This window comes from Coregonus clupeaformis, chromosome 38, assembly GCF_020615455.1.
Source record: "Coregonus clupeaformis isolate EN_2021a chromosome 38, ASM2061545v1, whole genome shotgun sequence".
In the NCBI taxonomy this organism is placed as follows: Eukaryota; Metazoa; Chordata; class Actinopteri; order Salmoniformes; family Salmonidae; genus Coregonus; species Coregonus clupeaformis.
In genome coordinates this window covers 216175-238566 of record NC_059229.1, presented here as the reverse complement: position 1 = coordinate 238566, position 22392 = coordinate 216175, and the positions used below count along the sequence as shown (strand labels likewise).

The following is a 22392-nucleotide window of genomic DNA, read 5'->3' as shown; positions in this document are numbered from 1 at the left end:
CGTGTTGGCGTCGTGCTTCGAGCCCCAGCGCGCATGCGTCAGGTCTGGAGTTGAAGTATCCAACATGTCGCTGGAAGACCCGTTCTTTGTAGTCAAGGGGTAAGGAAGGGTTTCTAAATAAACTATCAACCAACTTTTCAACCGTTTACTTACAGGACAAGTTGGATGTATATGCCGTTGGGGTAGTTTCGTTTGATAACGCGGCGTTTAGAAGTTATCACCCTGTCCGTGGCAAGCTAATTTGCTAGCTAATGCTTCAGGCTAGATTCGCAGTCAACGTGCGGGTTGATGTTGGCATTAAGGTCTCGACTTCGCATTGGGGTGTCGTTGAAATCTAGTCTTCGTGTCAAGAAGGATTCCTTGAAAGTTGGGTTGCCAGTTTGGGTCTATTGCAACGGGGCAGTTGACGGAGTGTTGTGAAATTGACAGGGGTGTGCGGAGTGTCCACACAGATTTGTTTGGGTCAAGTTAGGGCGTTACTTCTCCGTGCAATCTCGTAACGCGTTACCTAGAAATGTAAGCTACATGCTGTGTTGGAAGCTTTGATGGTGTGTGTGTGTGTGTGTGTGTGTGTGTGTGTGTGTGTGTGTGTGTGTGTGTGTGTGGAGAGAGTTGTTTTGTGTCTGGAGTAGAGGGCATGCAGCTTCGCCAGCTCGTGACATTTGTATCATCAACCACATAGCTAAACTTGGGATCAGTGAATAGATACATTTTAGTATCACTCTCAATGCGACATTGTTGTAGCTAACATCGTTAAATATAACATTGTAGCATTTTTCACTGTCTCTTTAACCAGGACTTGTTTAAAGTGTGTGTGTGTCAGGGAAATGCATTCAAGTTATTGTTAAAAGTGTGTGATGTGTGTGTAATGTGTATTTTTATGATGTGTATCTAGTGTGTGTGTGTGTGTGTGTGTGTGTGTGTGTGTGTGTGTGTGTGTGTGTATGTATGTATGTATGTATGTGTATCTAAACCAGGGCTCTCCAACCCTGTTCCTGTAGAGCTACCATCCTGTAAATTTTAATTCCAAGCCTAATCTAGCGCACCTGATTCTAATAATTAGCTAGTTTATAAGATTAATCAGGTTAGTTACAACTTGGATTCGAGTGAAAATGTACAGAAGGGTAGCTCTCCAGGAAAAGGGTTGGAGAGCCCTGATCTAACCGGTGTGTGTGTGTGTTGTCTCAGGGAGGTCCAGAAGGCGTTGTCTCGTGCCAGGAGCCTTTACGAACGCTGGGAGGAGCTTCTGGAGGATGGCACTCAGGTACACACACACTGGACACACACCTCTTAACTGCATTGCTACTGGAATGTGTGCAGCCACAGCATGTATAACAACCACTTGGAATGTGTGTAGCCACAGCATGTATAACAACATATTTGAATGTGTGCAGCCACAGCATGTATAACAACCGCTTGGAATGTGTGCAGCCACAGCATGTATAACAACCGCTTGGAATGTGTGCAGCCACAGCATGTATAACAACAGCTTGGAATGTGTGCAGCCACAGCATGTATAACAACATCTTTGAATGTGTGCAGCCACAGCATGTATAACAACCGCTTGGAATGTGTGCAGCCACAGCATGTATAACAACATCTTTGAATGTGTGCAGCCACAGCATGTATAACAACCACTTGGAATGTGTGCAGCCACAGCCTGTATAACAACATCTTGGAATGTGTGCAGCCACAGCATGTATAACAACCGCTTGGAATGTGTGCAGCCACAGCATGTATAACAACCGCTTGGAATGTGTGCAGCCATAGCATGTATAACAACATCTTGGAATGTGTGCAGCCACAGCATGTATAACAACATCTTGGAATGTGTGCAGCCACAGCATGTATAACAACATCTTGGAATGTGTGCAGCCACAGCATGTATAACAACAGCTTGTCATCATCAATCTCTGACTTACTAGTGTAGCCTGTTCAGTCCCTACCTTGCCTGATATGTACTCTTACAGTTATCTGTAACTGTACTTTATCTGTAATGTACAGGTGAGCATTGACTTTTCACTGTGTTGGGTCTCATGTTTGACATGCCGAAATGTTTCTTTGTTTGTTGTGCAGGTGAGCAAAGATGAGCTGGACTGGAGCACCAATGAACTGAGGAACTGTCTCAGAGCCATAGACTGGGACCTGGAGGACCTGAGTGAAACCATCAGTGTCTTTTCATGTCTTTATAAAAATAACGATTACACACACACTTCCACACACACAGAGAGAACCAGGGAATGAATGAAAGATGACAGAGTATGATAGTTGAGGGCATGTCCATCGAAAAGGACCCATGAGCACCAACATGTGAAGTTCATAGGATCAAATCCAATTTTATTTGTCACACGTGCCGAATACAACAGATGTAGACTTTACCGTGAAATGCTTACTTACAAGCCCTTAACCAACAATGCAGTTAAAGAAATAGAGTTAAGAAAATATTTACAAAATAAACAAAAGTAAAAAATTAAATACAAATTAAAAGTATGACAATAAAATAACAATAATGAAGCTATATACAGGGGGTACCAGTACCGAGTCACTGTGCAGGGGTACAGGTTAGTCGAGGTAATTTGTACAGGTAGGGGTAAAGTGACTATGCATAGATAATAAACAGCGAGTAGCAGCAGTGTAAAAACAAAGGGGGGGTCAATGTAAATAATCCGGGTGGCCATTTTATTAATTGTTCAGCAGTCTTATGGCTTGGGGGTAGAAGCTGTCAAGGAGCCTTTTGGACCTAGACGTGGCGCTCCGGTACCGCAAGTCTATGACTTGGGTGACTGAAGTTTGGGAAATGAAGGCATATATAAAATAAAATAAAGTCTTAAAAGGTATCAAAACACAATAATGTTGATGTAAAGACCCCTGCCAACTAATATCAACACTTATATTTAGTTTTGGACAAATTCTTTGCCTTCTGTACATTTAAGAATATTGCCTTGTGCCTTGTAATTCTGTTACCAAAAACCCACATATCTTTAAGATATTTTCAAATTTCTCTCCCTCACGAGGAGGGAGGATAATGAAAGCTCACAGAAGTAACAAGTAAAGCTAGACCTACCAATTAGATATAATGTTTTTACTTATATCAATTTTGTTTTTGAATTGTTAAGTGGTCAGTCCAGCCTGGCCTTGATTTCAACGTCCACAGATGGACCAAATCTGAACCTATTATAGAAGTATGTTTCACAAATTTGGATAGTACAGTATAGTAGAGTACAGTACAATACAGTAGTACAATACAGTGAGTAAAGCACAGAGTACAGTCAATACAATATAATAGTACAGAAAATACAAGTAGAATATAGTACAGTATATTGTACTGTACTGAACTCTACTGTACTGTATTGTACTTTACTGCATTGTACTAAACTCTACTCTGCTTTGCTGTGCTGCGCAGTGATGTCCAAACTTGTGAATCATGAGGAGAATGACATATCCATAATTATGCCGTTTCTGTGTAGTATAGGGGGCCCATGATGTAATTCCGTTACCGTAGATCCCGTCACCGTGTGTAAATCCACTTCACTTACTGTAGTTCAATAACCAAAATATATATTTTTTAACTCATGGTGCCATGTCATAGCTCATCCCTATTCTTTCTGCAGACATCTTTGATTCTTAATTCGAAGCAGATATTTAAGAGTTTTTGGAAAACGTGGTCGCATAAAAACCTGAGGGAGATTTTACTGTAATTCCGTTACCAAAGTTGACATCTGCACAGTTCTTCCATTAAATTAGTTTTTGTAAATGTTTCTGTGTTAAATGTTAAATGTAGTCCTTGTGCATAGAGTTGTATGGTTGGTTAAACTTTTTGGCATACATATTTTTTAAGTGAAAAAACTGAGTCAAAGCGGAATTGCCCATGAGAGAGGAGGAGGGAATGAAAGTTAGGGAGGTGGGGTAGAGAAATGGAACTGTCCTTCCTCATAGAAAGAGGGGAAGAGAGGCTTATGGTTTATAAACATAAAGATTACACACACTTCCACATGTGCAACGAAAGAAGACTGTGTGAGAGATATAGTCTGTCCTTCCTTCTAGATAGAGGGGGAGAGAGTATAGAAACCCAAACTGGCCCAAAGACCAACTGAGTCCTAGACTATGATATCTGGAGCAGGACAGCTGATGTGAATGGGGTGTGAGTGTGTGTGCCTAAGTGTGTAGTTACAGGTGTTAAAAAACACAGACTGTACTCTGCAGCGCCACATTCCTAACAATTCCTGGGGAGAACCCTGAGATCTATGTGTGTGTTGAGCCTTGACCCACTCCCAGGCATCGTTGAGTCCAACCCGGGGAAGTTCCGTCTGGTGGAGAATGAACTGCAGGAGAGGAGAGACTTTGTGGAGCGGACACGGCAGGCCGTACAGGTAAAACGGTGTTACATCACTACCTGTCTATCACCTCTAGAATTGAAAAGAGAAGGGGATTTCTGCAGCTACATTTGATTGGATTAAATCTACGGTGTGTAATCTGTTTTTGTAACTACTATAGGTAACACTGTGTGTTCTGTGTAGGAGATGAAGGAGCAACTCTCCAGTCCCTCTGTTGTGGCCCAGGCAGAGAAGAAGAACAGACAGGTTGGTCTGCCTGTCTACACCTCTCTCTCTCTCTCGCTTTCTCTCTCTTCTCTCTCTGACCTTTATTTTGATACACACTCACTCTGTCACACACACATTCTAACAGCAGTTTCTCTCTTTCTCTCTCAGGCTCTGTTGGGTGCGTCGGAGCAGGACAGGTCTGATGGTCTGGAGCCTCACCTGGTGTCGGCTAACTCCAGATACATCCAGGATCAACAGGAACAACAACAGGTAGGATGGAGGGAGAGAGAGATGAGGGAGGGAAGAGGGTTAGCGTGAAGGTTTCTGTCTGTGTGTCTAGTTGATATTGAAGGACCAAGATGATGATTCATGTGATGATGGGTTAGGGTTGAGCTGGGGTGTGGACATGAAGTTACGGTTGGGGTTAGGGTTGAGGCTAGGGTTAGGCTGATGATGATGATGAGGGTGTTCTCTCTCCACAGTTGATAATGGAGGACCAGGATGAGCAGTTGGAGCTGGTGACAGGAAGCATCAGAGTACTGAAAGACATGTCAGGACGTATCGGAGATGAACTAGACCAGCAGGCTGTGTGAGTACACACACACACCCACACACACACACTGAAAATGGCGCCGACAGAGAGGGCTGCCTCGCTTCTAGTCCTTAGGAAACTTTGCAGTATTTTGTTTTTTTTATGTATTATTTCTTACATTGTTAGCTCAGAACTTCTCAAAAGAAATCTCAAAAAAGTGTTATTACATACAGGCGCTGCTGCCTACATACAGACTTGAAAATCACTGGCCACTTTAATAAATGGAACACTAGTCACTTTAATAATGCCACTATAATAATGTTTACATATCTTGCATTACCCATCTCATATGTACAGTTGAAGTTTACATACACCTTAGCCAAATACAGTGCTATGAAAAAGTATTTTCCCCCTTTCTAATTTTCTCTACTTTTGCATATTTGTGATACTGAATGTTATCAGATCTTCAACCAAAACCTAATATTAGATAAAGGGAACATAAGTGAACAAATAACACAACAATTACGTATTTATTTCATTTATTTCATAAACAAAGTTATGCAACACCCAATTCCCCTGTGTGAAAAAGTAATTTCCCCCTTACACTCAATAACTGGTTGTGCCACCTTTAGCTGCAATGACTCCAACCAAATGCTTCCTGTAGTTGTTGATCAGTCTCTCACGTCACTGTGGAGGAATTTTGTCCCACTCTTCCATGCAGAACTGCTTTAACTCAGTGACGTGTGGGTTTTCAAGCATGAACTGCTCATTTCAAGTCCTGCCACAACATCTCAATTGGGATTAGGTCTGGACTTTGACTAGGCCATTCCAAATCTTCCAATTTGTTGCTTTTTAGCAATTTTCATGTAGACTTGATTGTGTGTTTTGGATCATTGTCTTGCTGCATGACCCAGCTGCGCTTCAGCTTCAGCTCACAGACGGATGCTCTGACATTCTCCTGTAGAATTCTCTGATACAGAGCAGAATTCATGGTTCCTTCTATTAAGGCAAGTCGTCCAGTTCCTGAGGCAGCAAAGCATCCCCAAACCATCACACCACCACCACCATGCTTGACCTTTGGTATGATGTTCTTACTGTTGAATGCAGTGTTTGGTTTTCGCCAGGCATTACTGGCCATGTCGTCCAAAAAAAGTTATACTTTTGAATCATCTGTCCATAGAACGTTCTTCCAAGAGTCTTTTTTAATTTATTTTTATTTTTATCTTTATTTTAACAGGGAAAAAACAGACTGAGACCTGGATCTCTTTTAAGGCTGTGCCCTGTGTAAACATGTTGACATGTACAGTTTTAGACATACAGACAATAACATTTAAAACATACAAAACAAAAACACATTAAGTTGGATCTGCAGTTTGTTCCATAAATAAGGTGCAAGGGAACTGAAGGCAGTCCTACCCAACTCTGTGGAGACCACAGACGTCTCTAATGTAATCCACATCTGTGATCTGGTTTTAAAATTAGTATATCTAGTGGAAATTAATGATGATATATATGGAGGTAGTTTTAAAAGAAGTGCTTTATAAATAAACAAGAGAGCATGTTGCTCTCGCCTCACAGATAGAGAGGCCCAACCCACATGTTGATATAGGAAACAGTGATGAGTTTAGTAACTATCACCCGTGATAAACCTGAGTGCAATAGCATCCAGTGGTTTTAATGTGTTTGCCGATGCATGCATATAGATAATATCACCATAATCTAAAACGGACATAAAAGTAGCCTGCACAATTTTTCTATTTATGGAGGACAGACAAGCCCTGTTTCTGTAAAGGAACCCTATCTTAAATTTGAGCTTTTTTCCCAATTCAGTAACATGTTTTTTAAAAGAAAGCCTATCATCTAACCATACCCCTAAGTGTTTATATGCAGAGACCAGTTTGATTTGAGTACCATCCAAGCTAGTGATTACAAAAGTGTTTCTAATTGAGAGTTTAGACCTAGAAAAAAACATGACATTTGTTTTCTTAGCGTTTAAAACAAGTTTAAGCTGTAAAAGAGACCCCTCTAGTATCCTAAAATCAGACTCCAACTGCATTAAAGCTTGGTCCGCTGTTGGAGCAATAGAGTACATCACTGTGTCATCTGCATATAAATGGAATTTACAATATCTGACATCATCACCAATGTTGTTTATATAAAGTGAGAACAATAGTGGGCCAATTATTGAACCCTGAGGGACCCCTTTAAGTAACTGTAAGGGGTCAGACTTGACCCCGTCGACCATGACGGCCTGAGTTCTATCTTTAAAATAATCATAAAACCATCGACAGGCATCAGTGCCCAGTCCTATAGATGACAGCTTACTCAAAAGGATAGCATGGTCTACAGTGTCAAAAGCTTTTGACAAATCTACAAACAACGCAGCACAGTGCTTTCTATCATCTAAGGCATTTGCAATATCATTTACAACAAGCATAGTGGCCGATGTGGATCATCCAGGTGCTTTTTGACAAACTTTTTGGACGAGATGGGTCCCATTATGCCTGGCGAAAACCAAACACTGCATTCCACAGTAAGAACATCATACCAAAGGTCAAGCATGGTGGTGCTCTGTATCAGAGAATTCTACAGGAGAATGTCAGAGCATCCGTCTGTGAGCTGAAGCTGAACCGCAGCTGGGTCATGCAGCAAGACAATGATCCAAAACACACAATCAAGTCTACATGAAAATTGCTAAAAAGCAACAAATTGGAAGTTTTGGAATGGCCTAGTCAAAGTCCAGACCTAATCCCAATTGAGATGTTGTGGCAGGACTTGAAACGAGCAGTTCATGCTTGAAAACCCACACGTCACTGAGTTAAAGCAGTTCTGCATGGAAGAGTGGGCCAAAATTCCTCCACAGCGACGTGAGAGACTGATCAACAACTACAGGAAGCATTTGGTTGGAGTCATTGCAGCTAAAGGTGGCACAACCAGTTATTGAGTGTAAGGGGGAAATTACTTTTTCACACAGGGGAATTGAGTGTTGCATAACTTTGTTTATGAAATAAATATGTAATTGTTGTGTTATTTGTTCACTTATGTTCCCTTTATCTAATATTAGGTTTTGGTTGAAGATCTGATAACATTCAGTATCACAAATATGCAAAAGTAGAGAAAATTAGAAAGGGGGCAAATACTTTTTCATAGCACCTGACATTTAATCCTAGTAAACATTCCCTGTCTTAGGTCAGTTAGGATCACCACTTTAATTTAAGAATGTGAAATGTCAGAATAATAGTAGAGAGAATGATTTGTTTCAGCTTTTATTTCTTTCATCACATTCCCAGTGGGTCAGAAGTTTACATACACTCAATTAGTATTTGGTAGCATTGCCTTTAAATTGTTTAACTTGGGTCAAACGTTTCGGGTAGCCTTCCACAAGCTTCCCACAGTAAGTTGGGTGAATTTTGGCCCATTCCTCCTGACAGAGCTGGTGTAACTGAGTCAGGTTTGTAGGCCTCCTTGCTCGCACACGCTTTTTCAGTTCTGCCCACATATTTTCTATAGGATTGAGGTCAGGGCTTTGTGATGGCCACTCCAATACCTTGACATTGTTGTCCTTAAGCCATTTTGGCACAACTTTGGAAGTATGCATGGGGTCATTGTCCATTTGGAAGACCCATTTGCGACCAAGCTTTAACTTCCTGACTGATGTCTTGAGATGTTGCTTCAATATATCCACATAATTTTCCTTCCTCATGATGCCATCTATTTTGTGAAGTGCACCAGTCCCTCCTGCAGCAAAGCACCCCCACAGCATGATGCTGCCACCCCTGTGCTTCACGGATGGGATGGTGTTATTTGGCTTGCAAGCCACCCCTTTTCCCTCCAAACATAACGATGGTCAGTATGGCCAAACAGTTCTATTTTTGTTTCATCAGACCAGAGTACATTTCTCCAAAAAGTACGATCTTTGTCCCCGTGTGCAGTTGCAAACCATACTCTGGCTTTTTTATGGCGGTTTTGGAGCAGTAGCTTCTTCCTTGCTGAGCAGCCTTTCAGGTTATGTCGATATAGGACTCGTTTTACTGTGGATATAGATACTTTTGTACCTGTTTCCTCCAGCATCTTCACAAGGTCCTTTGCTGTTGTTCTGGGATTGATTTGCACTTTTCGCACCAAGGTACGTTCATCTCTAGGAGACAGAACGCGTCACCTTCCTGAGCGGTATGACGGCTGCGTGGTCCCTTGGTGTTTATACTTGTGTACTATTGTTTGTACAGATGAACGTGGTACCTTCAGGAATTTGGAAATTGCTCACAAGGATGAACCAGACTTGTGGAGGTCTACACTTTATTTTCTGAGGTCTTGGCTGATTTCTTTAGATTTTCCCATGATGTCAAGCAAAGAGGCACTGAGTTTGAAGGTAGTCCTTGAAATACATCCACAGGTACACCTCCAATTGACTCAAATTATGTCAATTAGCCTATCAGAAGCTTCTAAAGCCATGACATAATTTTCTGGAATCTTCCAAGCTGTTTAACGGCACAGTCAACTTAGTGTATGTAAACTTCTGACCCACTGGAATTGTGATACAGTGAATTATAAGTGAAATAATCTGTCTGTAAACAATTGTCGGAAAAATTACTTGTGTCATGCTCAAAGTAGATGTCCTATCGACTTGCCAAATCTACAGTTTGTTAACAAGAAATTTGTGGAGTGGTTGAAAAAATGAGTTTTAATGACTCCAACCTAAGTGTATGTAAACTTCCGACTTCAACTGTATATGCTGTATTCTATACTATCTATTGCATCTTAGCCTATGCCGCTCTGACAATGACATTGCTCATCCATATATTTATATATTCCTATTCCATTCCTTTACTTAGAGTTGTGTGTATTAGGTTTTGTTGTGGAACTGTTAGATAGTACTTGCTAGATATTACTGCACTGTCGGAACTAGAAGCACAAGCATTTCGCTACACTCGCAATAACATCTGCCAACCATGTGTATGTGACCAATACATTTGATTTGATTTTGACACAGACACACACACACACAGACACACACACACACACACACACACACACACACACAGACACCCACACATTTGGTGGTGAGGGTCCAGGGGAGTGATGGGAAGGGAATAGAGGTTGTAACCTATCCATCTGCTGCTACAGTGACAGAGATGACATGTCCTTAAGAGACCACGCCTCCCTCCCTCCTCTTCCACTGGTTATGGCCTCCTCATATGCTCCTGTGTGTGTCTTCCGCATTTAGCCCAACCCCTCTGAATCAGAGAGGTGCGAGGGGCTGCCTTTAATCGACATCCACGTCATCGACGCCCGGGGAGCAGTTGTTGTTGGGGGTTAACTGCCTTGCTCTAGCGTGTGTGTGTGCGTTTTAAAGGCTTCAAGGAGCCTCTGTGTGTGCTGAACGTGTGCATGTGAATTCCAATGTTGTCATGTAATCTCACAGTATACGTCCTATGCTGAGATGTGTGTGTGTTTGAAGGGTTCAGTGAGTGTGTACTTTACGTGTGTGCATTGTTTGAGTGATTATCCTGTATGTTCCAGTATGCTACGGGTGTTTTAGCCAGTTTAGTGTGTGTGTGTGTGTGTGGGCAGCAGGTAACCTAGTGGTTAAGAGCGTTGGGTCAGTAACCAAAAGGTTGCTGGTTCAAATCCCTGAGCCGACTAGGTGAAAAATGTATCGATGTGCCCTTGAGCAAGGCACTTAACCCTAATTGCTCCTGTAAGTCACTCTGGATAAGAGCGTCTGCTAAATGACTAAAATGTGTGTGTGTGTGTGTGTGTGTGTGTGTGTGTGTGTGTGTGCCTAACACCTATATTGTCCTGTATGTTCCAGTATGCTAGGAGAGTTTGGAGAGGAGATGGACCAGACAGGTTCTCGGATGGACTCTGTCCTCAAGAAGATGGAGAAAGTCTCCCACATGACCAGCAGTGAGTTAACACACCATACTCATGCAGGCGCACACCATACACACACATGGACACTCTGTCAGTTTTCTCTCTCTCACACACAGACGACAGATACAACACCTAGTCACCCTCCCTCTTTACCTCAATCTTTACCTTTCTCTCTTCCTTTCTCTCTTCCTCTCTCCCTCTCTTTCTGTCTCTCTCTCTCTCTGTCTCTGTCTCTCTCTCTGTTTCTGTCTCTCTCTCTCTCTCACTCTCTTTCTCTTAGTCAAAATTCAAATTCAAGCTGCTTTATTGGCATGAAAGACATTGTGTCAATATTGCCAAAGCAACAATGTAAAAAAAATATTATAATTAATTATAATAATTATAATAATAATAAAATGGTAGTAAATAATACAAATAAAGAAAATAACAACAATAAAATGGTAACAGTAGAAATCTAATAAATATAAAAGGCTAAACATGGAAAATGAAACTATAACTAACTAACTGTCATCCTCACCATTACATCAGTACTACAACTACCGTCATCATTACTACTACTACTACTACCACCACCACCACCACCATTAAACTGCTATCATTACATCACCCCTACTACCCGTACCACTACAATTTAGAATAATAATAATAATAAGTAAATTACTGCTTACTATGCAGATGTTATTATTCAGTTGCCCTCAGGCTATGGCAGACAAGTACATATTAGCATCTCTAGCCTATAAACTCTCTTGTGATATTGACGTGTGTGTGTGTGTGTGTGTTCTCTCCGTCAGGTAGGAGACAGTGGTGTGCCATAGGAGTGCTGGTGGTCATCATGATAGTGGTTCTCATCCTCTTCTTCACCCTCTGAGTACGGACCTCTCTTCTATACACAGCTCTTCCACACTCACCCACTCCTTCCTGGGGATGATGAAATGGATGGATGGAGGAATCCATAAAGGAAAAGGGGAATCCAATCCAACCCTCGTCGTTCCTTTGTCATAGAGGGGATTCAGTCTCTGAAAAATCTATGTTTTCTTTCTGTTACTCATCACTTTATCTTCTTTCTCTCTATCGCTCTCTCTCCCCCCGTTTTCCTCCTCCTCTTTCCCACCTCTCTCTCTCACCACCCATATCAGAGGAGTGAACAGCAGTGAGATGACGGTGACATTATATATTCAGGCAAAGCGAAGGTGTCTATTTTATGTGTGTGAATGATGGTACAGACTTGGAATGTTTGGGATGGGAATGAGAGGTGGTTGAGAGGGAAGGGAGGGTGATGTCAATGTTGCCTTATCTATTTTTATACATCTATGAGATGATCTATGGTCTTCATCCCAAATAGAGCCCTATTCCCTACATAGTGCACTACTTAGGATTGGTGAAATCCCCTAGATCCTAGATCAGTTGTTAGGTAAACTTCTACCTTGAGCCAAATCGTCTGGCCCATTGGAATAGCTTTATCATAGGAGGTAGAAGTTACCCCTCGACACGTTTTATGTAGTTTCCCCTTATGGATAAAGTAAGGGTTTGAGGCTAGAGATCTGATCACAGATCTGTGGATATGGGAAAGTTCAAGCCTATTGTGATAACTTTACCATAGTAACAGTTGGAGTTCTGGGTTGCTGGGCAGGACATTAGCAGCACAGCGAGCTAATTTGAAGCTCTTTCGCCACCTAGTGGACATTTATGGTTATGTCCACATTTCATAATGTTAGATACCAGACTTGTGTGATGTGATGGCCCGTTTTTACCGTTTTGGAGGAGTGCTGATATAGGATCAGTTTTGCCTCCTACTCTGAGACGCTTTATGAATATGACCCTGAAGTGCATTTTATAATATTGTGTAAATAAATATAAATTGAATGCTTTACATGCTTGAAATTGTGGAATGTAGTCTTATTTTGCCTATATTTTTGCATTGTATTTGTTCCTCAAGACAAGACACATCTCTCTATGTGAGAGTTGGTGTCCCTGCCTGGTGTCTTTTGGTTGGCACTGCCACCTTTGTCCCAATGGTACCCGTTTGTGTGGGATGGTTGGTTTAATCTGTTCATTTGCGATTGGTTGTGTACTTACCGTGTACCGATTGAATCACTCAAGTATTTTTCCATGCTCTGTTATCAGTTTGAAAGGTTGTAGCTCTGTTCTACTGAAAACTATCTGTACTGGTTTCCTTCTATATCACATTCTCCAATGATCTTCCATTTAGATGTATTATGAACTGTCTCAGGGTGCATTGAATGGTACAATAGGCCCTGTTCTAATTCCTTCTTAATGCATCTTTCCTTGTTTCCTTCCTCCTTGAGGAAATCACCCACTGAGCTAACACGATCTGGTTGGTCAAAGGACGCAGTGGAAAGTAGCCTAAATTTCACCTATCCAACTTCGTCAGCTCAGTGATTGTGCACAAACAAGGTTGCATTAGAAGTGTTTGAACAGGGCCAGGGAAAGGTTAGCTAGAATGTATCCACTTCAATGAAGCACTATTTATTTAACCAGTGCCAATGATCAGTGTTTCTCATGCTATGGAAATGACTTATCACTCATAACTTATGTTATTGCTTGATGCCTCGTGGGAAATGGCTGCCTTCCTCATTTGTTTGTTTGCAGTGCACACCTGGTAACATGTCCATGTTGTAGAATGGAGTTTTGATCTGTACTCTTTATGTACTGTTATGTTTTTGTCCCCTTTTGTTGCCCAGTGAGCGCAGTAGAAATGAGTGAAAGGTTGGTTTCATTGAATTCGTGACCTCACTCATCTCTTGATATATCAACACCCCCTATCCTCCCATAAAAAAAAAGTGGTTGTCCCACTGGCTATCATAAGTTCAATGCACCAATTTGTAAGTCGCTCTGGATAAGAGCGTCTGCTAAATGATGTAAATGTAATGTTTTCCAAAGTCTATCAATTCTATTTGCCGCTTAACCAAAAAAAACATGTGCTGGTGTTGTCGGTTACCCTGTCTATGAATGAACATAAGAGTCATTTCAAACGCTTTGACGCATAATCATCCCGCACTGCCTGAAACGTCAAGTAGACACTCCGTTCTTTTTGTACATGAATGTAGCCTATCCTAAAGACTATAATACGTTTTGCCTTCATTGTAGTTTCTTGGTGAAAATCAACACTTGTTCTTAATAAATCATTATATATGCTTTTAAAAAGTATCTTCTCTTCCACTTACAAGTAGTTCAGTGAGCCACACGAGTAACCTTGGCCGGGATTCAATCCGATCGACCCTTTTCGGCTATGCGCATTTTGAAGACAAAGTTCACAGAGACCACGTTCACGGTGAACGCTGCAAATTTCAGCTCAATTGGAAATTACCTTTAAATATCAAGCGCGCTATTACGTGGATCTACCGCTGATCTGATTGAATCCCAGCCCTTGCCTGAGACTTGCGCTATATTTTCTTAAAATGGCATTGTTGGTTAAGGGCTTGTAAGTAAGCATTTCACGGTAAGGTCTACACCTGCTGTATTCGACCCATATGACAAATACAATTTGATTATAACTACACCAAGCTAATGCCTAAGCTTTAGGACAATGGGCTAACAGTCTTGGATACTCAGGTTTGAATCCAGTCTTTAAGGGCATAGTCTTTGGGTGGTGTATTTCAGTTGAAGACCTTACACGGGAATGAAAGAATGAGCTATGATCATCATGACCTACCCTCAGCACCAATGTGCAATATTCCAGAATACTTTCCATGCCATAAAGAGAGCTGTCCGGAGAACTGGAGCGCTGGAAAAAGCGTGTGAGAAATGTTTGCGTCAAGCATACCAGAAACAATTAGCTATAAACTTAGCATACATGCCTAAGTGACACCGTTTTACTTGATATGTCCAGACCATAAACCCAGTACAGCAGTTGAACACACAGACAGTTGGTTAGCATCTTTGTAGGTCTATACATATCAAAGTAGTGATACACAATCTAACGTGATGTTTCCAAACTTATAAAGACAAGAGTACAACCCGAGATATGTGTGGCTTTGGTACAAGTACATAACATAAGATTGAATACACTGGCTAAAAAGACAAGCCAGAAATGTTTGTTTTAAACGTGGTATACATGCTTAATTGTGACTCATAATTATTCTACTTGATATTTCTAAACCATGTAGAGGACAGCACAGCTACATAACATTAGATTAAAACACACAGTAAAAACCACACACTCAAGCCAACCGTATTTGTTACAAACCTTTTATTAAGATATTCAGATTGTTTTTCATAATTTCTGTCTTTTTTTTTTTTTTTTTACAGTAGTTAATGTGCAATGATCTTTATTACTGGGTCACAGTTAGGATTTCACAAAGTTATTGGCACTTGGAACACGGAAAAAACACTGGCATGTACATGGGTAGGGGTCAAAGGTCGGGGTTAGGGATCAGGAAGAAGGGGTAACACGGCATGGGATAGGGTCGTCGGGAGGAGTATCATCTTGGACATTATCAGTAGTATCTTTGACAACACTACTGCAATAGGTTGTATGTATTTTATATCCAAAAAAGCTTTTGTATTTCTTTTGTATATTGTATTTCTTCGTCTGGGTTATTATTTATCATAATAATTCAGTATAATAATACCTCATGCTGCAAGTGCACAACTAACAATCAGACTTCAATAGTGCTTCTATGTATTGTAAGAATGTACAGTTTAATATACTGTATTTATAGTGTGAAAAAAAACAAGATCTGCAACTGGGAAAGACCTCGACGGCACCAGAGACAGGAAACCAAATCAAAAGAGAGCTAGAAAAGTCATTATCGGTTGCTGTAGTGATCTTAAGTTCCCAATATCTCTCTCTATGTAACTGAGGTAAGAACTTTCACAAAGACTCCCACTTCTCCACAGCCAATACCTTGACTGTATTCTATTCATTCCATGTCAATATGAGACTCTTGAGCTATTATCATTGTTCCGGTCTGTCTGTACCTGAACTAACTGTACTGTAGCCTTAAAATCTCCTGGGTCGTATTCATTAGGGCACAACGTAGCAAAACGTTTTCCCTCCCCGTTTTCAGTCCGTTCTGTGTGTAATGAACACGACCCTGGTACTTATGAGGTTAGGAACGGTCTGAGGCTATGGCTGATAGCATACGAGGTAAACTGTATCTGTGGTTGTAAACACACATTAACGGGACACTTCCAGCGAGCACCCATGCCGTGTGTGGTTTGTGTATCTCTGGTGCGTCGGGGTCGTTATAAAGAGCGGTAATAGTAGTAAATGTATCTCTGGAATAGACGTCTATAAGATTGCTGTCAGTCAGCGGTTGCAGAGAAAAGCACAGATTGGAGCCAGACCTGGGATAAAACACTATTCTAAATAATTTCAAATACTTTATTTGGGCTTGATTGAGCTCGCCAGGCTTAATGGACCCAATAGAATTGTCCCAAAACGGCATACCCTGCCCATCTGGTTCCCAGGCGGGAAAGATTTCAAATAATATTTGAACCCAGGTCTGATTTGAACTGCAATGAAACATACAAGGATTGACAGGCCGCAATGCAAGCAGAAGTTGCCTTGTCCCTTACCACTGATCTAAGGTCAGATCTTGTTTTATACCCCTCATGTTTAAAAGTTAGGATTGGTGATAGGGTAATCTGGTCCTAGAACTGTGGTAAAAGGGGTAACTTCTACCTGTAGCCTGCCATGCAGAGAGGGCCGGTTGGGGGGGGGTGCCTACCATAGGAATAGAATGGCTTCCCACCTCCTCTCCTCCCCCTCCCTCTACTGAAAAGAGATGTACAGTCTGGTCACTAGGACCCGGGGTGTCACAAACCACGTGACCTGACCAGGGGGAAAACAATCCCTACACGTTGGTTGGTCACCACCCCCCAGAACCTGCCCGGGGGAGGGGTGGTGGATATATAAACAACAACAACAAATGAACACCAAATTAAAATACAAAATTAAAAAGGAATGATAAAAGAAATAAAGGAAACTACAAAAAAATAAAAATCCTCAAAGAGTTGATTTCCCCCCATTCATTCCCACACCGATTCATTAGTACACAGCGTAGCAAATCATTTCGCAAGGGACAACATTTCGCAACTAAAACTAGAGTTTCCTATTGGACATGTTCGGGTAGTCCCTCCCCGTTTCAGTCAGTTTTCTACCGTTTGGTGCCTAATGAACAACCCCGGAACCATATAAATAGGTACCTATGGAAAGGGCTTGGAACCTCTAACCCATTATGCCATCATTGACTTGAATGGGGAGGTCCGTTCTATAGATTATATTTCTCTGCTTGGATCACACTTCTGGCACCAAATACCACTCCACAGACCGTTATAGAGGGACTAAATAGAGAACGTGTTGACAAGGTGCTGAGGCTTTGGCTAGCGGTCTCTACTATACCGGACCGTTAGCGCTCACCCAAAGGTGCTTTATTAAAGATTATTTCACCCTCTCTATTTCCCTTTTATTCGTCTGTTGTGCCGAGTGTAAACAGGTAGCGACAAGAAGCAACCCAGTGAGCACAAGACATTGAAAATACGTATTTTCAACGTCTTTTGCTCATAGGGAAGACAGACGGGTAGATACATGGAGCATTTCGAAGAAAATAAGCACGGTATTCCTCTGTCAGGATACAGGCTATGAATAAGTATTTACTTATCATTGTTTTAGTCACTGTGTATTGACTCCAGCAGAGGTTGCGTTAGCTATAGGGATCAACTGACAAAATAGTTGGTCTTAAAACACAACCGTGACTTCATCCTCAAAGCAAATACTGAGAGGTCTTTTTGAATGTAGAATGAAAGAATACAAGACAAGTCGAGACAGAAAGCAAAGCTCAACCAGTCTCACTGATGTAACATTACCTCTGTTACGCTGCCCTCTATCGGTAGGATGATGGTAATACAAGGCAGTGCAATAAGTCCCTACCCCTCTGAGTTGTAGTACCAACAACAGACACCAGGTGGCCGAGCACTTTATGAGCATCACAATCCAGCTAATCTCTTGTGGACAGACCATTTTCGCAATAATGTTACTTCTGGGTAACCGAGATTACAATCCAACCAACATTTCTCTGGCTGGCACAATTATCATTATATGCCATTTAGCAGATGCTTATATCCAACGCGATTTACAGTCATGCGTGCATACATTTTATGTATGGTGGTCCCGGGAATTGAATCCACTATCCTGGCGTTGCAAGCGCCATGCTCTACCAACTGAGCTACAGAGGACCACATGAGACGAGAGCCAAGTACAGCCAAATCAAGGCAGAAGCTAATTTAACTCCCAGGGATTTCTGGATTTCAAGGAAATGTACAAGAACATAAAAAAAATGTCTGATGGATATTATAAATGGTTATTCCTAGTAAGAAATGTAACAGATATAGTCCCTTACGAGAAACTAACATACCAGCTAGTGGTGCTTCCACAGTCCATCATCCGTCTGTCTGCAATAGAAAACCAATCAACCCTGACTCCCCTCCCTCCCTCCCAAAAGTACACAACGCCGTTTCAGTACAGTATTCACCCCTTCTCGTGTCCAGCATCAAAACTGCCCCCTCCCCTTCGATTACAGCACAATGGAAAAATATGTGGATCTCTTTCTCTAGCTATTTTACACTTTCAGAGTTCGACTTCCTCTTAATAACAGAACACTTGGCAAGTATCTAAAATGTGTTAACGTTTGAATTAGTAATCAGGACCTAAAAACACTACAGTACATAGCTTATTTTAGCAACACTAGTATTTACACACTAGCGTTGCTAGGAATTAGCTTGCAAAAAAACGGAATAGTCAGCCGGAAGATATATAAAATTCAATTTCAATTTACTCTGCCGACAGTCTGTAGGGTTGGTTGGTCCTTACGCAAGGGGGAATTTGAGGAAAAAAAACATCTAACAGAACATAAACTAAACAGACTTTCCAAATGTGGGTCTGTTGTAGACCGACTTCCTCTCTGCTTACCTCATGTCAAAATAAAAGTCCTGCACGTGGGCCATACCTGCCCCAAAAAAGCAAGACTTGTGAGGGACTTTTATTTTGACATGAGGTAAGCAGAGAGGCACTGCATGGTCTACAAACAGACCCATGTTTGGAAAGTCTTTAATTATACGTTCCATTAGATGTATTTTCCCCCATTTTTTCCCCCTGCATAAAGACCAACCCTACGGACAATTGGCAGAGTAAATTGAATTTGACTTAACTTCTGGCTTCCGGTGGACTATTCTGCTTGATGCAAGCTAATTCCTAGCAAAGCTATTGTTGCTAAAAACAGCTATACAGTACACTATTTAAATCTGTAGAAATAAAAATATCAGTAAGTATAAACAGAAAAACAGCAACGTAATCATAACATTTTCTACAAAGCTCTTTTCTAAAACCTGGACTCTAGTATCTTTAAAATGTCATTTCTGGCCCTGCGAAACAACTTCCAGCGGCATTCATAAATTGTGTGCTTGGCCAGTGTTTCTACATGATTCCTCACTCTTCCTCCTTTTCACTGTTCTACCTCTCCTCTCTTTCAGTAGCACTGGACTTGATAAAAGTAAAAAAATAGACATGGTCGCATCCCAAATGGCACCCTATTCCCTATTTAGTGCACTACTTTTGACCAGGGCCCATAGGGCATCCCATAGGGCTCTGGTCAAAAGTATTGCACTATATGGGGAATAGGGTGCCATTTTGGGATGTAACCACAGACATACAAATACAGGAGGAAATATCCCTTCACTAATATAGCATCTGAACTATGCCCACAGCTCTTCTCTTCTAGATACACCACCCCCCGCCTCCGCTCTGTACTCATCATATACACTAAAATATCTTCTCTTCTAGAAACACCTCCCTCCGTATTCAACACATTCTAAAGCTCTGCTTCTCTATTCAGACATATACACCCCTGACCCCCTAGCCTGGAAATCAAGTTTGTGTCCCAAATGGCACCCTATTCCCTAAAAATATTGCACTACATTTGACCAGAGCCCTTTGGACCCTGGTCAGAAGTAGTGCAGTAAATAGGGTATAGGGTGCCATTTGGGATTGATTTCAGCTCTGCTATAGTGAAACAGTGATTCAGTCTGGATTTCCAGGCTACATTTGCCTGACGACTCAAACTGAATTCTTCCACTGCTCTATGTTCACTCCATACTTCAGTCAGACTGCCATCGTTGAAGTCGGTTGTGGTGACATCAAAATGAGGGGTGTTGTACAAAACGAAGTCATCAGCGATTGGATAATCTCAAACCAATCAATCAGAGTATCAAAGCCAATGACACATTTTCTAAACGCAGCTTTACCCATGTGTGTTCTGGCTCTGTCCCAACCCATCGGTTTCTGGGACCAATCAGAACGGTTTGAATGTGTTTGCGTTCTAGAAATCGTCAGATGCAGATTAATTGCAGAGAAGAAACTAATGTCCGTGGCATAGCGTTTGGCCAGAGCAAAGAGTCTGGGTAGCCAGGCAAAGGCTACGTAACTTCGCTTCTTACATAAACAAACAACAAAATATGTATCTTTCTTCCGTTGTCTTGATTGCAGTTAAGTACCAGAGGCCTGCCACAATGCCTCAGAGACTATCCAAGCAGGAAAAAAGAATAGCACCACACCCCTCTCTCTATCCCTCCCTCCCTCCATCCGCAAGAGGTAAGGTAACAACCATGTGTCTAGGAACGTATAGAATAGCATCACTCCCCCTCTCAATCTCTCTCCTTCCCTCCCAACCTCTCTCTCCTTCCCTCCCAACTCACCCTCCCTCCCTTCCCGCTCAAGTCTAGGGATTTCACACCAAAAAAAAAGAGTCAGTTTACTTGGAATAACAACAACAATCTTATTAATATGTACATCTAGAATCTACTGGCTGTCTCTCTGTATTAATATTTAGAGAGATCATCGACAGGGAAATGTAGACCATTCTCATTATCATCATCCTAGTCTTAGTCATCACTGCACTTTTATAAACAGACACATTGTCAGCCTGCACTCTCCTTCAGGGAATGGACGCCCGGTTGGTTGGTTGGTTGGTTGGACGCACGCATGCACAGCCTGATGCAGAGGCACACACACACACACACACACACACACACACACACACAGTCACTTGCACCAGCTAACATGCTTGGTCATCTACACACGACTGTCACGCCAGCACACAGGCAAGAAAGGACACACCTGGACTGACACACACACCAAGTCATCCTATCAGGCAGTCCCATCTGTTGTTTAGACAGTTACCACACCAAACACACCCCTCCTCCTCCTCCTCCTCCTCCTCCTCCTCCCAAACAAACATTCACTCTCACAAACACCCACACCCAGGCTCCAGTCATTCACATACACAACGCGGCAGCCATTTGCAGAGATTTAGCTTGCCTCCCAAATTGCACCCTATTTCCTACATGGTGCACTACTGTATTTGAGACACAGCCATAGACTTGGGTCATAAAGTGGAGACTGAATTGAATCCGAATAAAGTGAATCTAAATGAGATCAGGACTGTGGATGGGATTTGATGGTTTGTTTAGTGAACAGTTTGATGCCTCTGTCCCCTCCCTCCCTCTGCGCCAGCCAGTGTTTCCCCTATATTCATTTAGCAGCGGTGGCCCACCACTCCTAAATTATTGGCACTGATGCAAAATATGTAATTTTATTAAAAATAAATTATATATATATTCCTACCAAGACACGCTTGTTGGCTCAATAACTGGAAGTCTATGGGAACAGCTAGCATGTCATTGCACTAACGCTAGTAGCAATGCTATGTGTGTATGTCTATAGGCTTCCATCCTCTCCTCTACAGACTGTAGTACTGTATGTCTCTCCTACTGAGTCAGACAAAAACATCCTCCACCGCCACACATACCACCCACACCAACAGGACATGCGCATTCGCCTCTCCAAAAGGCAGACACACACGTATGCAGCACATAGAACCAGACGCAGACTCACTCACCCTGGCGCAGACATGCGCCTTCCACACACACGCTCTCTCCGTCTTCCAGTCAAAGCCGTTCGGGTGAAGAGCTAGAACTTAACACGCATGACTCCATATATGGCAGTAGAGGGAAATGGGGGGAGACTGCACACACACACAGGAGCACACCAGCATGCATGCATGCTTTCACACAGAGCCAACCAAGCGTCCCGTCCGCCCTCCCTCCCTCCCTCTCTCTCTCCTCCTCCCTCGGGAGACAGACTGTGTCCTCCTCTCTGTCTCTCTGTTCTGTCAGGCACTCACTCTTTTCCTTTAAGGCAGCGCTTGACAAATGCATAAAAAAAATAAAAGGTGCAAATTTCTCATCCTACTCACTTCTCTCTTTCTCCTCTCTTCTTTCTCTCTGTCGGTGATAGAACTTGGTGAAGTCCCCAAGGATCATACCATGTGGTTAACAAAAGGAGGGGTGGGTTCCAAACCCCCCCGCCACCCACCCGCCCAGGCCAAATGGAATAGGTCCACTGGAAGCTCTAGTAGTGCCTGCTCA

The 22392-nt window shown here is 42.1% G+C and overlaps 1 protein-coding gene across 2 annotated transcripts; it reads left to right on the top strand.

Annotated features, from left to right (window-relative positions):
- On the top strand, positions 1–12828 carry LOC121553817 (syntaxin-10). Of its 2 annotated transcripts, XM_041867193.2 has the most exons (9): positions 1–99; positions 1189–1264; positions 2077–2170; positions 4276–4370; positions 4518–4580; positions 4710–4811; positions 5024–5130; positions 10886–10980; positions 11739–12828. In XM_041867193.2, exons 1-9 carry the CDS (start codon positions 65–67, stop codon positions 11813–11815), a joined length of 744 nt encoding a protein of 247 aa, XP_041723127.1. In that variant the 5' UTR covers positions 1–64; the 3' UTR covers positions 11816–12828. The 2 variants fall into 2 exon arrangements, with proteins under 2 accessions (XP_041723127.1, XP_041723128.1); XM_041867194.2 differs by lacking the exons at positions 1–99; positions 1189–1264; positions 2077–2170 and having other exon boundaries at positions 4291–4370; positions 4495–4580.
- Positions 12829–22392: the final 9564 nt, after the last annotated feature.

Bases quoted from the DNA above. Each gene is read 5' to 3' on its own strand.
- LOC121553817 (XM_041867193.2), top strand. From the start codon at position 65: ATGTCGCTGGAAGACCCGTTCTTTGTAGTCAAGGG. The intron at 4,581-4,709 runs GTTGGTCTGCCT...TTTCTCTCTCAG, and splicing joins CAGAGAAGAAGAACAGACAG to GCTCTGTTGGGTGCGTCGGA. The intron at 5,131-10,885 runs GTGAGTACACAC...TGTATGTTCCAG, and splicing joins GAACTAGACCAGCAGGCTGT to TATGCTAGGAGAGTTTGGAG.